The sequence below is a fragment of the Heloderma suspectum genome, chromosome 11 (genome assembly GCF_057233095.1).
Source record: "Heloderma suspectum isolate Gila_16-S chromosome 11, 16-S_ref, whole genome shotgun sequence".
In the NCBI taxonomy this organism is placed as follows: domain Eukaryota; kingdom Metazoa; phylum Chordata; class Lepidosauria; order Squamata; family Helodermatidae; genus Heloderma; species Heloderma suspectum.
Genome location: NC_139468.1, coordinates 40,467,057 through 40,488,160, shown reverse-complemented (window position 1 = coordinate 40,488,160; position 21,104 = coordinate 40,467,057). Strand labels below are relative to the sequence as shown.

Sequence of the window (21,104 nt, the reverse complement as noted above, 5' to 3'; positions counted from 1 at the left end):
GATACAGATCCACACTGCTACTGCATGCCTGCTGAGCAGCTGCCCACCCTGGTGAGCTGACACAGGAGGCCAACTTCACGCTGCACTTGGAGGTGGGAATTGGTTTAAAAATACATGCACTCCATGAAGCTGAAAGTACCTTCAAACTTAAAAAGACAGAAGCAGCTAGACACGAACAGGGCTGCTTGTAGCAATAAACAATGAAGTCCAATTTATTTATTTATTACATTTATTTATTTAAACCTGTAAACCGCCCAGAGAGCTTCGGCTATGGGGTGGTATAGAAATGTAAATAATAATGATGACGATGATGTATTAAATTTATATCCCACCTTTCCAACAAAAATGGCACTCAAGGCACCAACAATAATAAAACTGAGATTAAAACAAAACTTAATTAAACATAAACCAAATAAACTAAAAACATAATAAAACAACAGAAAAATAAATTAAACAAACTGCACCCAACCAATTAAAAAAAACCTTTGGCAACAGACCAGCTGATATGCCAAAGACCTGATAGAATAAAAACATCTTTGGCTGCTGGTGGAAGGACAACAGAGAGGGGCAGCTGAGCCTCCCTCAGCAGGGAATTCCGGAGCCTGGGAGCCGGCATGAGAAAGCCCTCTCCCGCTTCCCCACAAACATACCCCTGATGGTGGCGGGACCAAAGGAAGGACCTCTCCATAAGAACATAAAACAGGCTCATAGGGGAGAAGGCCGTGTTCCAGTAGCCTGGTCCCAAGTTGCATAGGGCTTTATAGGTCACAACCAGCCCTTTGAGTTGTGCCCAGAAACAGACCCATAGCCAGGGAAGCTGAGCTGTTGTAACAAGGGGGTCACGTGCTCCCTGTAACCAGCTCCGGCAATAGTCTGGCCACAGCATTCTGGGCCAGCTGAAAATCCCAAACGCTTTTCAGATGCAGCCCCATGAAGAGCCAGGTGCAGCATCTCATCAGTGTTAGTCCAACACACCTGGCAGAACCAGGTTGGGGAAGACCAATGGAAGTGAAGCAGGTGTCACCATCTAATCCCCCATCTCCACTGACCTTGTGAACAGTTCAAACATGTCCCAACATCTGCTTGTAGTTCTTAACCAGGATATAAACACAGCTGTTCTGGGGGAGATCAGAAGGGGCTATCAACCCCAGCACCCTGCTTTCAACAATGGCCAGCCAGCTGCATCCAGAAACCGCAGAAGCAAACTTAAGGTTCATTTATGTATTACATTTTTATCCTGGATTTCCTCCAAGGCAGTATATCCAGGCCCTCTCCCCCCTCACATGTTACCCCCACAATGACTCTGTAAGGTAGGGAAGCCTGAGATACAGTAACAGGCCCAAGATCATCCAGTGAACTTCTCGACAGAGTGAGGAACTGAACCCAGGTTCCCCTGGTCTAAGTCCAAAACTTTACCCACTATGCCACACTGGCTTTAAAATCACTTTTTAAAATATCTTATAGGACCCTAAGTCCCAATATGGAGATGAGTCAAACAGCTCAACAGAGACTTAAGAACATCAGAAGAGCCCTGCTGGATCAGGCCAAAGGTCCATCTAGTCCAGCATTCTGTTCACACAGTGGCCAAGCAGCTGTCAACCAGGAGCTCACAAGCAGGGCATGAACGCAACAGCACCCTCCCTCCTATGTTCCCCAGCAACTGGTGTACTGGAGGTGGCACATAGCCATCGGGACTAGTAGCCACTGATAGCCTTTTCCTCCAGGAATTTGTCCAACCCCCTTTTAAAGCCATCCAAATGGGTGGTCATCACCAGATCCTGTGATACAGAGTTCCATAGTTTAATTATGTGCTGTGTGAAGAAGTCCTCCCTTTTATCTGTCCTGAACCTCCCACCAATCAGCTTCATGGGATGACCCCTTTGGGTTCTAGTATCATGAAAGGGAGAAAAATGTCCCTCTATCCACATTCTCCACACCATGCATGAGTTCATGTCTCCCCTTCCCCTCCTTTTTTCCAAGATAAACAATCCCAGCTGTTGTAACCTTCCCTCATAGGGGAGATGCTCCAGCCCCTCGATCATTTTAGTTGCCCTTTTCTGCACCTTTTCCAGCTCTACAATATCTTTTTTTTTTTTTAGGTGTGGTGACCAGACTTTCAACAAATTTAAATGCCCTGAAAATAAATATTAATTGACTTTCAACATACACACTATATACATGGTGTGTGTGTGTGTGTGTGTGTGTGTGTGAGAAAGGTCAACTAACTGAGTTATATAGCTAAATTGTACAAACCAGGGGTGTCAAACCTCTTTTAGCCCAAAAGCTGAATTCTGTTTTGGAGAAGCCATTCCAGTGCTTTACGGGGCCAGAGGCAAAAGGGGCCAAAACCAGCAACGTGCAAAAACCAGGAAAACACAAAAACTGGCAGTCCGGGAAAGGGGGTGACAGCCAAGGGAAGGGGGCATGGTCATCGGGGGAACCTGCAGATTTGGCCTGTGGGCCAGAGGTTCCCCACCCCTGGTACAGACAAAGGACTGCAAAAGCAATTGTGAACATTCAGAATACACTCAGATAGGAAGAATGCATTCTTACCTCTGTGCATTATCTTATGTTTCTCTCTCAAATACGTTAGACCTTTTATGACCTGCAGCCCAAAAACAAAGCTTTAATTAAAAAAAAAAACTATCAGCAGAAATGGGAACTCATAAATCGTGCAAAAGTAATTAAGGGAAAGAGGCGATATTTCTCTCTAGTGAGGGTGAGGGAGGGAGCCACTCTGTCCCACTGAGCAGTCTGTCCTGCTCTGTTGTACCTCTAAGCATGATTCTGACACACAGTGAACTTTGTGGGAATCAGTCAGAAGACAAGCCTCCTAATGTGGCCCCACTTGCTTGTGGAATCTTATGGTTAAATGAAGTCACTCAGGTTATTTTTGATCACTCTCTCAAAAACACAATTTTTTTTTAAAAGCCCAAGATATATATAGATACATACAGATATAGATATATATAAATGGCTGCTTGTCTCTAAATCAAGTTCAAGAACGAAAAGGAACTTATTATTTGTCCTAAACCTTCAGCTGGTTCTGGAAATTATTTTATTGTCTGATCCACATCAGAGAGGAAGAGGAGGAGGAGACAACTAAACAGAGACAGCAGTGAGCAAGAGGAGGCCCCTGGCATCCCACGTTCCTCTCTCTCCCCCTCTCACCCGCCTCCCCTCTGATTCCAAGCTGTACAACATGTGGCTGAATGTGAGGGAGGGATCACCGCAAGCAAGTTCTCAGTGGGTGACTGTAATGCAGTGGCCTCCGCTATTTCTCAGGCCGGAGACACTTTGGCGCCAGGCACCACCACTGAGGACCACTTGGGGCTTTTCTTGGGCCGTGGCTGGCCTCTCCCCTCCTCTCCTCTCCTCTCCTCTCCTCTCCCCCCCTTCCTGGTCAAGCAGTGATGCTGTGCACCAGATGCAACTGGAGGTCTCTGGGGGCCTCTTCCCCTCATCCCCCTCCAAGTCCTCCAAGCAAGACCTCACTGGTCAGCCACCAGGCCTCCAGGCAGGCACGTTCGGTGCTTGGCTTGGGATGGGCCTTCTCTCATCACTGAGAGTGCTCCGCCCTGCTCAGAGCTGCACAGTCTCCCAGCGCAGGGCCATGTTTCTCTCTGAATCGCCCACATGCTCATTTCCCCTCCACCTTCAAGACCTGTGCAGTGCGGCACTGCAGCTAGCCTGGGACGTTGCTCTTTGCCTCTGGGCTCCTCCCCTGCCACAGCCAATTGGCCGATAGCTCCTGCGTTCTCTTCCCCCACCCCAGCCACCCTACAGCTGGTGAGCGGCAGGTCTCCCGACTCCCCACCCCCAGGTCTCCTCAGGGAGCCCAGATCACAGCAGCCAGCCCACTGCCAAAGCAAGCAGCGTGGCGACGCGAGAGCGCCCCTGCGGTGAGGAGCAGCCACTGCAGAACGAGAGAATGCGAATGAACGAGAGAGGCGGAAAGCCACACGGGAGGTGATTCAGAGTGGCCCTCGGCCCGTGCCGTGAAGAGCACTGCTGTAGTGCTACTGCCAGCATAACGTTTCTGACCACATGGGCGTCACGCCCTCTCCCTTCAAAATCATCACACTCCAGGAAACAAAGCTCCAGGCTAACACGACTTTATTGGTTAAGGACAAGTTTCATTACGAATGCAAATTCTAGGAAGCCCTCAGACTGTATAGAACCAGCTAATCCACACGTCTATGAATATCGCTAGAGGATACGAAGTTAGAGAAGTTGCCAGCAGTCTGGGCAAGAACGTCTTGGCCAGACCTGCTTCACAGGGATGCCGCTCCCTTAGGGTGGCTCCCTCCTATGCTGGCTTCCACGAGTGGCCAACCTGGCGGAGCATCTGAGCCCTGCCCCTAACTTTGCCCGCTTTGCTCTGCCATGGACCCTGGCATCCCTCAAGTCACACTCCTCCGAAACCTGGGTCCTCATGGTGGAAGAACGGGGGAGCCATGCAGGCTGGGCCACCGGTGTGCCAAGGTCTTGGGAAGTCAGTCTCGCTGAATCTGGGCTCACTAGGGAGGGAGCCTCCCCCCGTTCCAGCTGTTCCCTTTCTGAATCTGAGCTGCCAGAGATCTCCACATGCTCAGATTCATTCCTGACATCACGAGCTGTTTTATGGGCTGTTTCTCCTGTGTGAAGTAGATCTTACTAAAGACATACTATTTAGAAGGGGAAAGCAATGTATTTTGAAGCATGGTCAGATTTGCCCATTTCAGTGTGCCTCAATGAAAAAATTCCACCACCTGTTTCTGCCTTCTGGGCTTGCCTTGCCTTCACCAACTGCATTTGAATTCCACTTTCTGAATGCCAAAACAACATACTTACAGCAATGCTAACTTTGCCTAGAATCTGTTCAGGGATTCTGCCAGCCTTTTTCAGGACTTGATCCAAGGAGCCACCATCCTAAGAAAAGGAAATGTTTCAACATTCAGAGTATGAATTATGTTTATCCTCAAAGGGTCAAAGGCTCTCTGGGATGCCCATAGGCAAAAGGCTTCTGGACATCTGATAGCAGACAAGAAAGAGCGGGGCCTTGCTTTTCATGAAGCTTAAGGCAAAAAGATCTGTATAGGGGAGATTTAAGGACAGAGCAAGGAAATGCCGTACAGAGCATTTCCTTACGCGCAACCTGAGGGAGAAAAAGGGAGATTTGTTCCTATAGCCAATCCCAAATTGAACCACACTTTTAAGGTTCACAAGTGACAGTACGCAAAGAGCCTTTTCCCTCCTTATTCCCTCCCACCCTCCAACATTTCCATTGCTTTTAGCCTTACACCAAGGTTGGGGAATGTTTAGCTCTCCAGATGTTGCTGGATTGCAACTGCAACTTCCATCACCCCTAGTCAGCATAACCAATGGTGAGGAGTTGCAATCCAACATCTGGAGGGCCACACATTCTCCATCCCTGTCTTACACATCTTACCTTCCACTTTAAAAAAAGTTTATTTGAGGTATTGCTGATCAGTGGTCATCTGCTCGGTGCACAAGAGCAGCCCTGCTTGATCAGAATGCAGGCTCACTGACTCTAGCATCCTCTAACAGCGACCAGCCAGATGTCTCTGGAGACGCAAGAACAAGCTCCCCCCACACACACACCCAATTTGTCCCCAGTATCACAGAGGCCTCCCTGCGAGCATAGAAATTCTACCTTGCTCTCATAGCTAATAGCTGCCAACAGACATTGTCACCTTCCATGAATGTTAGATTTGTCAAAGAGAAGCAGTGGGGTTTAGTGGTTTGGGTGTTGGGAGAAGACCGGGGGGACCCAGGTTCGAATCCCCACTCAACCCTGAAGCTCCCTCAGTGACCTTACTTGAGCCACTTGTGATCTCTCAGCCTAGCCTGCCTTGCAGGGTTGTTGTGAGGATGAAACACTAGTGGAGGGGTAGAGAACCATGTATACCACTTTGAGTTCCTTGGAGGAAATGATTAATGAACCCTTAAAAACAAGCACTTTTTAAAAAAGGCATCATCACCTCTTATGGCAGTGAATTCTGTGCTTATTTGGGGTTTTAAAAAAAACACACACATTTGTATCAGATGTCAATTCCATGAGTCAATCTTTTTGGAAAAAAACACAACTCTGCACTTTTACCAAAACAAAACGCGGAGGGGGGGGGGGCTGCAAACAATAACAATGATAGCAAGAACATAAGAAAAGCAACAGCAAAAGAATGTACAATTGCAACAACTTTTCACACCATTGATAAAAAAAAGTTTTGACACTTCTGTTTCAAATACAAGTATTAATATGTCTAAATAAGCACCCAGACAAAATTGACGACTGTAAGATATGCCTTCAGCTTACTGCAGCAAGATCTTCACTCCACTGAATAATAGGCGGTGGGTGTTCACCCATCCAGGCCTGGAGTATTAGTTTCTTTGCTATTGTTAGGGCTCCACGAATCAGTCATGCACTGTGTGAAGATTTCCCTTTGGCCTGTCCTGACTGTAAGGCCAGTTTGTTTCACTGGGTGATCCCAAGTGATAGTGGGTGAAATTGCGTCCCCCTCTTCATTCCTGCCTGTTCCGGCTCTCCTGCTGGCTTTCCAGTGCTTACTGCTCTTTTGGGCATGGCCCCTACGTTTCTCTTCCTCCTCTTGCTCCAACACTTCGGGCAGCAAGAAGGGAGAAAGAAGGCGTTAAGAGATCTGTGTTCAAAGTGCTGTAAAAAGCAGCCACGGGGCCCTCACATGGATTGGGCCTGCAGCACCAGAATGGCAAATCTGCTGCACCCTATTCTAGATGTAAAACAGCTTACGAAGCTGCTATTTGCCTCACCGGGGGGCGGGGGGAGTCCACATACAGCTGTTTTTAAAAAGAAAGGACACCCTATCGTGGATCCCCCATGTCTTGTCCAGTTTGGTCGATGGGGGACATGAGTTTCCATTTCTATTCATGTTGGGGAGGGGAGGGGCATGATCCTGTCCCACTGCACCAGCTGCTCACAGTGGCTATCGGCATGCTTACATAGTAACCATGTACAAATGAGCACAAGTAGCCGTGTAAGAAAACATGGATGCTGGGGAAAAGGCAAAGAAGGCACAATCAAGCAACACAGAAAGCTGGTTGGCCTTAGAATTCAATCTTAAAGTAAATCACACCCATGGATTATCAGGGCTTGATTTTAATGTATTACAGAATGCAAACACACCCTTTCCAAGTTAAATATATGCTGCTGTTGCTAAGAGCTTCAGGAGAGGGAAAACGGTATGAGCTGCATTTATTTTTAGTAAAATATAGCCATGTTAAGTCAAGAGCAGCATCTGAACAGATCCCACCTCTGGTAGAAAATAAAAACAGTAAAAATCTTGATTTCTTCACAGCAAGAGTGGAGTCAGGGGAGTGTCTAACTTTTTCAAGTCAGGGAGGTTTGCTGTGTTCCAGCCTTCTTGTAGCCTTGGGTCAAGCCCAAATCTTGATTAACGAGGTATGAATAGTCCCTGTATGTATGTAGTGATTTAACCCCAGTTATGTCTAAGAAAAAACTGGTGTGGGCGAGACTCAGGTTTAAACTGCTGTCTAGCAAGACGCAAACTAGGTGGTTTTGGGCACCTTAATCCTCCTCATTAAGCTGTGTCATTGTGAACTGAATGGTAAAGTTCTTTGTAGTGTACACAATGTTGTAGAAGTCATGGAGAATGGCAGGGGAACCCATGAAAGCTCAGTTACCAGTTTGCATTACATTTTGCTGGCAAAGTTGCTTGCATTCCTTCTGATACAGATGCCATGATACAGAGATGAATGCAGGTTTGTTACTGTGTAGTCACACTGTGTTGGATATGATTCAGCCTGTGCAAGCTGATGAGGTATGCAAACTTCTTGGAGATTTGACAGTTACTCCTGTCTTCTGGATCCTGGCCCTTCCTGGCTATTAAAATCTGCCAGGTTGCAGCTTAGCATCTGCACCTCAGGAGGAGTTAATCCATTGCTGAGGGAGGATGTAGTGTTTACTGCCCTTGAAGAGGCAGTAGTAAGACCTCTGTTAAACAAAAAAAATAATTTGTGTTGGATAATTATCACCCAATATCTTGTGTTCCATTCCTGATAAGATACTTGAAATGGTGGTGGCTTCTCAGCTCCAGGTAGTCACGGATAACATCACTTATCTGGGCCTGTTGTAACCTGGTTTTGGGACAGAAACAGCCTTGAATGACTTGCAGAGTGGAACAGATTCAGGGAGTACAACCCTGTTAGTTCTCCTGGACCTCTCAGCAGCTGTCAATGCCATCAACCACAGTATCCTCCATGGGGGCAGGGGAGCCCTTTCCGAAGGGGTGGGTTTATGTTCAGCCCCATGGGCTTTGGGGTGCCTCAGTGGACTATCTTGTCCCTCAGGCTTTTTAACATCTATATGAAGCCACTGAGAGAAGTCATCCAAAGGTTTGGGCTAAAGTGTCACTCCTATGGAGATGACATGCAGCTCCACCTCTCCCTTCTCAGGGGGGCCATCCACGTCTTGAACAGGGGTCTGGAGGCAGTTTTGGGATGGATGAGGGTGAACAAGCTGAAGTCATCCAGGTAAGATGGAGGTACTGTGGGCGGGGAAGACCACTAATCTGGATGAAGGGATGTGACCAGTGCTGGAGCGGGCTGTACTCTCCCCGAAGGACCAGGTGCGAAGCTTGGGAATTCTCCTGGGCTCAGCTCTCTCAGTGGACGCACAGTTGGCACTGTGAGCCAGGAGTGCCTTTGATTGGCTTCGTCTGATTTACCAATTTTGCCCCAATCCGGAGAATGCACACCTTGCCACAGTCATCCAGTTAAATCCAGACAGACTACTGTAACACACGTCATGTGGGGCTGCCTTTGAAAATGGGCTGGAAGCTTCAGCTGGTGCAGAATGAGGCTGCCCCAGCAGAAGCCCTGCACAAGGGACTACCTCCGCCAGAGAAAGGAGCCAAAGGACTCCAGTGAAATGGCAGTCTGCCAAATCATGCAGCCACTCCCGACATGAACCTACCCAGACACTGCAATCAACATCTCAGGCCTTCTTCTGAGTGCCTCCTCCGAAGGAAGCTCAGAAGGTGGGAACAATGGAGAGGGCCTTCTCAGTGGTGGCCCTCCAATTATGGAACACTCTTCCTACTGAGGTCTGCCTGGCACCAACATTGTCATCTTTTCGGCGCCAGGTTATGACTGTCCTCTGCTCCCAGGCACTTATCGGCATATGATGTATGTCAGTTGTTTTTATTGGGTGCAGTATCTTACTGTAACTGTTTTAGCTATTTGAACTATTTTTATTATGTTTTTATTATTTTGTATTTGTGGTTTGTAATTTTTGTGACCCACCCAGAGAACTTTGGCTATTGGGTAGCAAAGAAATAAATAAAATAATAAATAATAATAAATAATGCAAAATAGGTGCATTGTGCAAGATGGAGGATAGATTTTTAAAAAGCAACAAAGAGTGCAAAACCCTTTGCCCATTACTAATTCATTCTTAAATTATTTTAAAACTGCTCAACACATTTGTAACACCCTTGTAGTGCTATATCTGCTCTGAGATCTTGGTTGGAAAAAAAATGTAAAAAATACCAAAAACATTTTCCAAGTGCCATAGTGCTCTAAGTAAAATGCCTACTTTGTATCCGTTGTGTTCACCCTGGTGGAACTAAATAAGCTATGAATTCAACTGTAAGAAATAAGGGAGAACGGGGAATGTGCAAATCATAACACTCCACATCCCCATCTTGTTATTAAATGCTTCTGGTTCTTTTGAAAAACAAAACTAGGATCCACCTTTTTGCTTTTAAAATGGCTTTGCTCAGGCATTTTTAGAATTAGAAAGCCAAAGGGAAAGCCCTTGTGGCTTTCCAGCAGGCGGCTTGTTAGAGACTGCGCGAACAGAATGCTGGACTAGAAGGACCGTGGTCTGACCCAGCTCGGCTCTTCTTAGGTGCTTACCCCTTCCTCCTTTTGAAATCCGTTCACATTTACTGAACGTGAAAAGAAAATCCAGACAGTATATCGTGAGGAGCTGAGACTGATCAGCCCAACAGTACCTTTTGAGGAAGTGCTCTGCCATTGCAGGAGGGCACAAGATGATACTGTCAGAACTGGCACCCATTTGAATATTGTGTCACACACACAGGGCGCTACTGACTAAAACATGAAGGGACGGGTGTAATCCAGGGCTGGAGCCAAGGGCAGGCATGCCACAGCCCAGCAGGGGCCCGTGACCGGAGCCCCCGGAGGTGCTCCTCCTCCTCACCACGGCACCCTGCTTGTTCCCCCGCCTCTTGCTCTGGCCCAGACAACCGTGGTGGTGAGCAGGCGGGGCAGGAGAGGCTGCTGCCGACGCGCTCCCTGGCTCTCTGCCTGCCAAGCGAGCCAGTGGCAGCCAGGAGAAGCAGTAGCAGCTGGTGACAATGGTGGTGAGAAGGCAGACTCGCGGCGGGAGGGGGCCCACCGAGGGCGTCTTGCCCAAGGGCCCTCCAAAGGCTGGAGCCGGTACAGGTTTAATCACATAAGAAGTTAAAAGAAAAGGTTTCCTGGAAACCTGCATGAGCAGATCTTTTCTGTTCCCAACTTTTGTTGAGTTTGTTTACGGCAAACGAACTAGACATGAAAGCAGCGGACCCAGCTGGAGGATTGGGCCTGCCACCAAACCCCTATGAAGGAGGGGACTGGGTGGGAGGGCAGAGCAGAAACCCTTGACAGGCTTTTCCCCTTGAAACTGTCCCCCACCCCAAACGGTTATTTTAAAACAATTTTTCTTCTGAACTCTGGTCTCAAAGCTCTAACAAGAGGAAAAAATGGCTAAAAAAGCAGTTTGAGGAAGAAAAACTGCAGGCAGGGGGAGACTGTGCTTCCCTCTCCCACCCACTGCACTTTAAACCCCCCACCCCACTTGGATCCTGCCTCCACCATGCCTAGTTGCATCCCATTTAACTTTATGCCTTCCGTTGTTCCTCTCTTTCACCCGCCTTCATTTTGAGTTCTTGGTTGCTTTTCCCAGAGCTTACGCTTTCTATTAATAAGGAATCAAAAACTAATTTCCATCCCATTTCACAAGAAATATTAGCAACAGAAAAGCTTCTGTTAGGGCAGGGCAGAAATAAACGTGCATAATGTTGCTTGAAAAAACAATAACATAAAAATGGCTATTTTTGTAAGCACCTTTTCATTTAGTCCCGAAGCTGCCCCCCCTCCCCATTTTGGGCAGACATGTGATATTGTTCGACATCTCTTCTGGGGATGAAGAGAGGGAGGGATTTAACCAACCTCTAATCACAGAAACAGTGTTCTAAAAGTGGGGGCTCCATCTGGCTACACAAAGGCTGACAGATGCTGAGGGTAAAGTGTAATTTTTCCTATCAGAGTGAAAACAAGATTAAATATAAAGTTAAACATGGAACATTGGAAGAGGGGTTAAAAAAAAGAAAGGAAGATTGGAGCAAACTCAGTGCTGATCATGATCCTGCTCCACACATGTCAAAAAATCAAAGCCAATAGTAAGGACTGGTCAGGGGAGGGGAAGGAAAAGAGATGCTGTACTGATTTCTATTTAGGGGAAGGCTTATACGTATTGTTTCTCTGTTTGGGTAGGAAACAAGGCTTTCTTGGTATAGAAAGAGGTGTTTGGCCATCTAAGTGTAAATCCCGCAACTGTCCCTTGATGCACAGAACTAAAAAGCATCAGTAGTCGTTTTGGCCTTAAGAGAAGTTCTGACATCCATATTAGTGCAGTACATTTATTAGGCCCACTCTAAGGTCACAAAAATGCGCAAGCTTTCAAGTTCTCTGGATCTCATTATCAGGCAAGATGTTACAAAAAGCAGGTTGCCTCTCTGGTTGATCCAGGATGCAGACAGTTAACAGATGGATTTTATATTTTATTTATAAATGTAATAAATAAATAAAGACATATTTTTTTTAAATGGGGGATCAACAATTGTCTGCTACCTTCTTATTCCCAGTGGACCTAGGCGCACTGAAACCATCGCGCCACATGACAGAGCCCAACTGAAGGTCTGCAAACCCAAATCATCCTTACCGTATCATCTTAAGACACCAGCTTCCTGCCCCCTGCTTCTATTCCACCCCCACCCACCTCCGGTCCACCTGGGGGGGCGGGTTGGTGCCATGTTACCTGCTTAAGACTTCTGGAGAGCTCGAAAGCTTGCACATTTTCGTGACCTTTGAGCTAGCTTAATAAAAGGTATTTTATTAAATCACCCTAGTAAGAAATGAAAAGGCAGCTTCTAAGAACAGGGAGCCACACATAAGCTGCTTAAAAACTAACCGCTTGGCAATCACATAGGGAGACAGTTACCACATGACATACTTTCGAAGTGGCTAATACGAGACCTCTAGTTGTCTGAATCCACCCACAGAACTCAGAAGATGCTCACTAGCTCAGGCCAGTGGCCCCATCTAGCTCAGGATTCTGTCCACCAATGATGGCCAGTAACATGGCAGGCCATGAGCAGGATGCAGAAGTGTCTAGAAGTAAATCATAATGGCAGGGGAAGTTGTGCTTCTGGCTAGTAGCTGCCAAGTGATCTGCCTTCAGTGTACCTGATCCTTTCAAGAGAGCCATTTATGCCAGCAATGCACCGCAACATTCTGTCAGGATGTTCTATACATGAATCATGCAAAATACAAAGATGGGCCTCCTTTTGGGGCCTCAACCTTGCCTCTGGATGACCCAAAAGTTATGGTGTTTTGAGAGAGCACAAGTCACTTTTTGGTATTCAGCCTTGCCACACTACTCATGATGGTAGAAACTTCTTAACATATTCCATCATCACAGAGTACTCAGTGGGCAAGGCTTAATAGATGCACAAGCCTGAAGACACATCTACAGCAACAGAGAGGCGTACTTACCATGTGCTCCATGCAAATGCTGATCTCGCCATCACTGTAAAATGCTCCATAAAAGCCCACTATATAGGGAGAATTGCATTCATGCAAGACTTGCAGCTCCCGGATTATCTGGTTCCGAATGGCCGGCTTGATCTCTAGGTGAATTAACTGCAAATGACCAATTACCATCAGTTTTTTTATTGGATGACTCTTGGGAGGTAAAGAAAAAAAGAGCCGATGCTGTGGCATGCTGTACAGCCTCGGAAAAGTCATGATGGACTGAACATAGATTGTCCCAAGAGTTGCAAAATGTCCTTTCCTGGGGGACTCCCTTAGGACGTTTGGGGTGTGAACATTGATATGCCACAGTAGACAAAAGTAAGCTCTGCTAATGTGTTAACAAAAGCCATCATAAAAACTACAGGCTTCAGGTTATGGCCATGCTACAATTGCACACATCAGCTTTTAACGTGACAGAACCTGCTATCCTGCTGAGTACATGCAGTTCAAGATACCAGCCACAATGGCGGGTGGTGGTGGTGGTGAAGAATCTAAACAGTAGACTGTCCAAAATCAGCAAGAATTCCATTGGATAACTTTAGTTCAGAAATTGGAAGTAACATGGGACAGTCACATTCTGTGAGCCAATACATGAAAAACAAGGGAGACATCACTTGATTTGCGGTTGGGCAGGGGAGGGAATCTTTCTGTGGTGTGGTGGAGTGAGGCTTGCTCCTTCTCTGATTCCCAGGGTTAACATCCAATCAGGTCTTTGCATTTTCCATGCATACTTGACCACATTGTGCAAGAACTGAAACTGGAGTTTTCTGGTCCTAGCATTTGGGTAGGGTTTCCTGTAAAAAATATTCTAGAATGGCTTGCAATATCTCCATTAATAGATTGACACAGGGCAGATTTAACAAGGGGAAATTAGCCAAACATTCTCCCCACCTACAAAGCCAGTATTGATGCTCACCTTCCTTGCCATAATGAGGCCAGAAGGCTTATGTGAAACTTTGAAGACCACCCCGCCATTTCCAGCACCCAGCTCACTGATTTTCTCAAAGTCATCGTCCTTTAGCTCCCCAACTTTTTGTTTCTGGGTAAGGAAGGCCTCGAGACGTTTCCGCTGCTGCTCATCAAGTTCTAATTCTTCCAACTTTTTTTGCAGGGCTTCCAGATTTGTCCTATCCAAGAAGAGAGAAAGCAGAGAAACAGACATTAATGGAATGGAAACAGAGCCCTTCAGCGGCTTGGAACTAGGAGCTGGGTGTTTTATATCCCAGCCTTAACAAGAGTATTGGGAATATTGGACACGCTCTGTCTCTCTCAGGCCCCTGAGGAAGGATTCTCCTAAATGTATTAAGCCTACAAATAAATCTTTTCTCAGCATCTAGTTTTCTCCCTCCTTTATTATTTATTTATTGCATTTCTATCCTGCCTTTTTTCCTCTTGCAAGGAACCCAAGGTGGCTTACATGATCCTCCTCCTCTCTGTTTTATCCTTACAACAACAACCCTGTGAGGTAGGTTGGGCTGAGAGTCTGTGACTGGCCCAAAGTCACCCAGTGAGCTTCCATGGCTGAGTGGGGACTAGAACTCGGATCTCTTGGCTCCCAGTCCAACACTCTTGCCACTACACCACACTTATTCCTATAATCCTAAGAACACCTACTTGTAAGTAAGTGTTGTTTAAATCTATGGAACTTCTGAGTAAACACAGTATGCCTGTCTTCATAGTTCTTTCTCAAGACACTGAACTGGGGACTCAAAACCAAATGCCATGCCTCCCTGGGCACACCATCACAAAATACACACTGCACTAGTTTCACAACAATTGATGAAAATGCTTCAGCTAGGACTTTGATGGATCCCCACCCCAAAGTAAGGGTGTTCCATAGTTGTGGCACAGACATGGAGAAGGCATTCTATGTGCCCTTGATTATAGTATGTTATTTATGGATGTCTAAGTCAAAATCAGAGCTGTGTTTGCTACACACTAGAAACACTAATCTTCTGAACCATGTAATCGGAAGTCTTCACCGAGAAAAACACAGTTATGCATTGTATTACATGTGTTATACAAATTGGTGCTATTTCTCTTGTTTTAACATTTTGTTCTGCAATTGTTCTGTTTTGCAGAATTTATTCTGGTTTTGCTAGTCAAGGGGAAGGCTGAGGAACGATGCAGGCACTGAAACACACGCACACTACTAGAAGTCTTCTTTGGACACCCCTCCATGCTTCTTACCCATGCACTTTAAAGCATGTTTTTGCAACCATAAGGACAGGCACCTTTAAAAACAAACAAACAAACAAACAAACAAACAACAAACCTGAAAGCTCAAAGTGTCAGAAGCCTAAAAATGGAACCCAATACCATGTTCTGCATTTTTCCTGAATTCATACAGAATTATGGCATACAGCATAGCGCCCATGTGTAGGAGGAAGATACAACAAAAACAGTACTCCCCCCAACCCCCCAATACATAGGAACAGCTAACTGGCTTTCAGCTAGCCACTCTTTTGCAACACAAGGCACAGTTAATCCTGATCTCAACTCTTCCATCCTCCATGTGGCCTTGTTGACTCAGCACTGCTGACTCATGTTCCAGTGAGCAATCACCACCTCTGTAAGCGTCTCTGATTCTGCAAGAGGGATGGATGGATGGTTGGTACATCATATCCTGGAGAGCCCATGTAAATATTTTAGACACTTAACTGTGCCAATTCACAGGCAATTAGGTAACTGCCAACGCTCTGCATGAAAGCTTCGTGCTTGGCTTTCCCCCCTCCACATATAAATAAAACATGTCTGTAGATGAAAGCAAAGTAGAACAAGGGAACATGAGGCAGCTTCAGTTCCTAACTGGTTGTGCACAACTTACACCTCTTTAACTAGTGATTACAAGTAACTTTCTTTTCTTTTTCTTTTGTGCTGAATTTGAATTAACTACCGGCATTTCAATCAACTCCCTTTTACTAACTACAATAATCTTGCAGCCCTCTAATTTGTAATACACCCATGATAGGCTACATGAAACGGTTGCCAACTTGCATTTTCTGTCTTTGAAAAACTTTACAGCACACACCAATGAAGGAGCAGACTCTAATGAGATCAGGAGGAAATGCCACCTTTACACCTTGCTAACCAAAGAAGGTTAACCAAAGATCCCCTTCATGGATCACTGCCTTGTTGTGGCGAAGGGGCTTGCGTAACTCAGTGAAGCCATAAGCTATGCCGTGCAGGGCCACCCAAGACGGACAGGTCATGGCAGAGAGTTCTGACAAAATGTGGTCCACTGGAGAAGGAAATGGCAACCCACTCCAGTATTCTTGCCAAGAAAACCCCATGGAACGTATCACAAGGCTAAAAGAGATGACGCCGGAAGATGAGCCCCTCAGGTCGGAAGGTGTCCAATATGCTACTGGGGAAGAGCAGAGGGTATTTCCAAGTAGCGCCAGAAAGAGTGAAGCGGCTGGGCCAAAGCCGAAAGGACACTCAGCTGTGAATGTGTCTGGTGGTGAAAAGAAAATCCGATGCTGTAAAGAACAATATTGTTTAGGAACCTGGAATGTCAGATCAATGAATCAAGGTAAGCTGGAGGTGGTCAAACATGAGATGGCAAGATTGAACATCGACATCTTGGGAATCAGCGAACTAAAATGGACAGGCATGGGCGAATTTAATTCAGGTGACCATCATATCTACTATTGTGGGCAAGAATCCCTTAGAAGAAATGGAGTAGCACTCATAGTCAACAAAAGGGTGGGAAAAGCAGTACTGGGGTACAATCTTAAAAATGATAGAATGATCTCAGTACGAATCCAAGGCAAACCATTCAACATCACAGTAATTCAAGTCTATGCCCCAACCACTGAGGCCGAAGAAGCTGAGGTTGATCGGTTCTATGAAGACCTACAACACCTTCTAGAACTAACACCAAAAAAAGATGTCCTCTTCATCATAGGGGATTGGAATGCTAAAGTAGGAAGTCAAGAAATCACCGGGATAACAGGCAGGCATGGCCTTGGTGTACAAAATGAAGCAGGACAAAAGCTAATAGAGTTTTGCCAAGAGAACATGCTGATCATAGCAAACACTCTTTTCCAACAGCACAAGAGGCGACTCTACACATGGACGTCACCAGATGGTCAATATCGAAATCAGATTGATTATGTCCTTTGCAGCCAAAGATGGAGAAGCTCCATACAGTCAGTAAAAACAAGACCTGGAGCTGACTGTGGCTCAGATCATGAGCTGCTTCTTGCAAAATTTCGGCTTAAATTGAAGAACATCGGGAAAACCACTAAACCGTTCAGGTATGACCTAAATCATATCTCTCATGAATATACAGTGGAGGTGAGGAATAGATTTCAGGGATTAGACCTGATAGACAGAGTGCCTGAGGAACTATGGACGGAGGTCCGTAACATTGTTCAGGAGGCAGCAACGAAATACATCCCAAAGAAAAAGAAATGCAAGAAAGCCAAGTGGCTGTCTGATGAGGCTTTACAAGTAGCTCACAAAAGAAGGGAAGTGAAAAGCAAGGGAGAAAGGGGAAGATATAGCCAACTGAATGCAGAGTTCCAGAGATTAGCAAGGAGAGACAAGAAGGCCTTCTTAAATGAACAATGCAAAGAAATCGAGGAAAACAACAGAATGGGAAAGACTAGAGATCTCTTCAAGAAAATTGGAGATCTCAAGGGAACGTTTTGTGCAAAGACGGGCATGATCAAGGACAAAGAAGGCAGGGACCTAACAGAAGCAGATGAGATTAAGAAGAGGTGGCAAGAATACACAGAAGAACTATACAGGAAAGATCTGAATGTCCCTGATAGCCATGAGAGTGCGGTCACTGAACTTGAGCCGGACATCCTCGAGAGTGAAGTCAAGTGGGCCTTAGGAAGCATTAGTAACAACAAAGCTAGCGGAGATGACAGTATTCCAGCCGAGCTATTTAAAATCCTAAAAGATGATGCTGTTAAAGTGCTGCATTCAATATGCCAAAAAATCTGGAACACTCAACAGTGGCCACAAGACTGGAAAAGGTCAGTTTACGTTCCAATTCCAAAGAAGGGCAACGCCAAAGAGTGTTCAAACTACCGCACAATTGCGCTCATTTCACATGCCAGCAAGGTGATGCTCAAAATCCTACAAGCTAGGCTTCAGCAGTATGCGAACCGAGAACTACCGGAAGTACAAGTGGGGTTTCGAAGAGGCAGAGGAACTAGAGATCAAATCGCCAACATTCGCTGCATCATGGAGAAAGCAAGAGAATTCCAGAAAAATGTCTATTTCTGCTTCATTGACTACGCTAAAGCCTTTGATTGTGTGGATCACAACAAACTGTGGCAAATTCTTAAAGTGATGGGAGTACCAGACCACCTTACCTGTCTCCTGAGAAACCTGTACGAGGGTCAAGAAGCAACAGTAAGAACCAGACATGGAACAACCGATTGGTTCAAAATTGGGAAAGGAGTACGACAAGGCTGCATATTGTCACCCTGCTTATTTAACTTATATGCAGAGTACATCATGAGAAATGCCGGGTTGGATGAATCAGAGGTCGGAATTAAGATTGCAGGGAGAATTATCAACAACCTCCGATATGCAGACGATACCACCCTAATGGCAGAAAGCGAAGAGGATCTCAAGAGCCTCTTGTTGAGGGTGAAAGAGGAGAGTGCAAAAGCTGGTTTGAAACTCAACATTAAAAAAACGAAGATCATGGCATCTGGCCCCATCACTTCCTGGCATATAGAAGGGGAAGAAATGGAAGCAGTGACAGATTTTACTTTCTTGGGCTCCAAGATCACCGCAGACGGTGACTGTAGCCATGAAATTAAAAGACGCTTGCTCCTTGGGAGGAAAGCTATGGCCAACCTAGACAGCATAGTAAGAAGCAGAGACATCACCTTGCCGACAAAGGTCCGTCTAATCAAAGCTATGGTTTTCCCAGTAGTAATGTATGGCTGTGAGAGCTGGACTATAAGGAAGGCTGAGCGCCGAAGAATTGATGCTTTCGAACTGTGGTTCTGGAGAAGACTCTTACGAGTCCCCTGGACTGCAAGGAGGTCAAATCAGTCCATCCTAAAGGAAATCAACCCTGAGTGCTCATTGGAAGGACAGATACTGAAGCTGAAGCTGAAATATTTTGGCCACCTAATGCGAAGAGAAAACTCTCTGGAAAAGACCCTGATGCTGGGAAAGACTGAAGGCAAAAGGAGAAGGGGACGGCAGAGGATGAGATGGCTAGATAGCATCACGGATGCAATGAATATGAACTTGAGCACGCTCCGGGAGAGAGCGCAGGAAAGGAAGGCCTGGCGTGCTATGGTCCATGGGGTCACGAAGAGTCGGACACGACTGAACGACTGAACAACAAACCAAAGAAGGAAGTGAAATAAGCTAGCACTCGTCTACTAACAACTGCCCACTGGTCCCTGTAAAAATGCCATAAAACCGGACTTTGTCAGATCTGTCTCAGGCAAGTCTCCATGTACTATCTGAGCCACCAAACGGCAGTTGGTGTTGGTATGTCCAGCAGCTGTGTCAGCAACAAATTAGTTGCAAACTATCAGTGCAAGCCCATGTTATAAGTCCGTGAACGAGTACCTTTTGAAACCAAAAAGGAGTTGCTTTTTGAGAGTGCTATGGCTCAGGTGTATAGGTTTATGCAACATTCACAAAATGCACAGGACCCCGTTCTAAGAATATGCAGCTGTTGTACAACAGCACCACAAAGAATGTGGGGGTGATGCTTTTCTAGCAGCTCTCCTCCTCTTAAGACAGTGAGGCAGAGCTCCTCTCACATGCCTGCTGCAAAACAACTAAAGCATCAGTTAGAGCAAGAGCTGGTAAAAACAGCTGCCTTCTGCTCCTTGTCTTTGCGCCGACAATCAGAAAACAAAATTAGAACAGGCTATCATTAGGGGAGAAGAGAGCTTCCATTACTGCACCACAGTAAATATTCGAGTGTCAATGCAATCTGATTATATGCTTCCTGCACTGGAAGTTTCTTGACAGGAGAGGAGAATAAGCAGCTCACGCTTCTGAAAGAATATCCGTTGGCAGGCCCACCTCATCAGCTGAACCCTTTGGCTTAGCAGCAGCCGAGCCAAAGGACCCAGGAGCTTCCCCAGTGAAAGGTCAGATGACAGAATCCTGCTGCAGGAGATGCTCCATTTCCCATGTGTCGGACTTCTGCCTTAACAGAGAGATATGCAAAGGATATAACAGCAAAACCATATCCACCATCCATAACATGAGGTTGCTGCCTTAATTAGAAGTCAGACAGAATACATTGATGAAAGGGAGAAATCCAGAATGATTAAGAATGCCATTCTAAAGGCACCAGCAGCTTCCCCACTCTTGCCCCATAAATGATAAGCAACAAGGGATGTGTGGATATGTCAAATTTGGTTTTACTCAGGTTTCTGTTTTTTCCAATGCTAAGTTAATTCTGTTCCAATTCTGCACAATATTCCCCCCCTTTTTTTTACTCAGCGCAAAAACATTTGTGCATATTTTTTTAAAAATCCCTATTTTTGGTATGCATTTCCCCCCCAATGTATGCATTTTTCTCCATTGAATAAAGAATTCTTATGCACATTTTTGCAAATATATGCACTTCTGGGCACATTTGTCAAAATATACATATTTTGTGTATGAATTTTTTTAAAATCTGCCCATTTTTTATCTGCACTTTTCCCCAAATGCATTGGAAACTTCGGATTTTGTACCACATTTTCGTTCCTCTTGAGAAGCAATTTCTTCACCTTTCGTTTCAGCAGTCACATGGAAAAGAAAGATTTTGCCTTTCAAAATGCATTGTACCATCTCTGGAAATTCACACGATTCCACACTCTCACTGCAGGAATTTTTCAATTGTAATTGTTCGTGCAAATTGTACTGTCATCTGCCTCCTACCTTTTCAAAAGGCGGCAGGTGCACAGGAGCTCAGATGAGCAGATTGTGTTTTTGTGCCTAATCCCACAGCCCTACACTTCTCTCCGTCGAGTAGTAGAACCATTCACGCCACGGTGCGAAGGGATGTCTTTCAAAAGAGGAAATCCAAAGCAGCAGGGACAATGCAAAACTGGGGCAGGGAGGGCAATCCAGGTCCCAGAGGGAGGCAAATGGTTAAAGACCCCCCCCCAAGGACCCAAAACGGATTGGACCTCACATGCCAGCTATTTAGTCCAACCCCTAACCCCCACACTCATGCAATTGCTAATGGTATGAATGGCATCACATCTGGTCTGGCCCTTAGAATAGCTGGT

General features: G+C 45.8%; 1 protein-coding gene across 1 annotated transcript in view; it reads right to left on the bottom strand.

The window, feature by feature from the left end:
- Positions 1–21,104, bottom strand: part of MAP2K1 (mitogen-activated protein kinase kinase 1) — a 48,721-nt gene that overhangs the window by 12,733 nt on the left and 14,884 nt on the right. Inside the window, exons 2-5 of the mRNA XM_084817499.1 lie at positions 13,796–14,006; positions 12,841–12,987; positions 4,834–4,911; positions 2,554–2,605 (exon numbers count right to left, since the gene is read on the bottom strand). Of these exons, the coding sequence (XP_084673625.1) occupies positions 2,554–2,605; positions 4,834–4,911; positions 12,841–12,987; positions 13,796–14,006 (488 nt within the window). The remainder of the gene's footprint in view (positions 1–2,553; positions 2,606–4,833; positions 4,912–12,840; positions 12,988–13,795; positions 14,007–21,104) is intronic.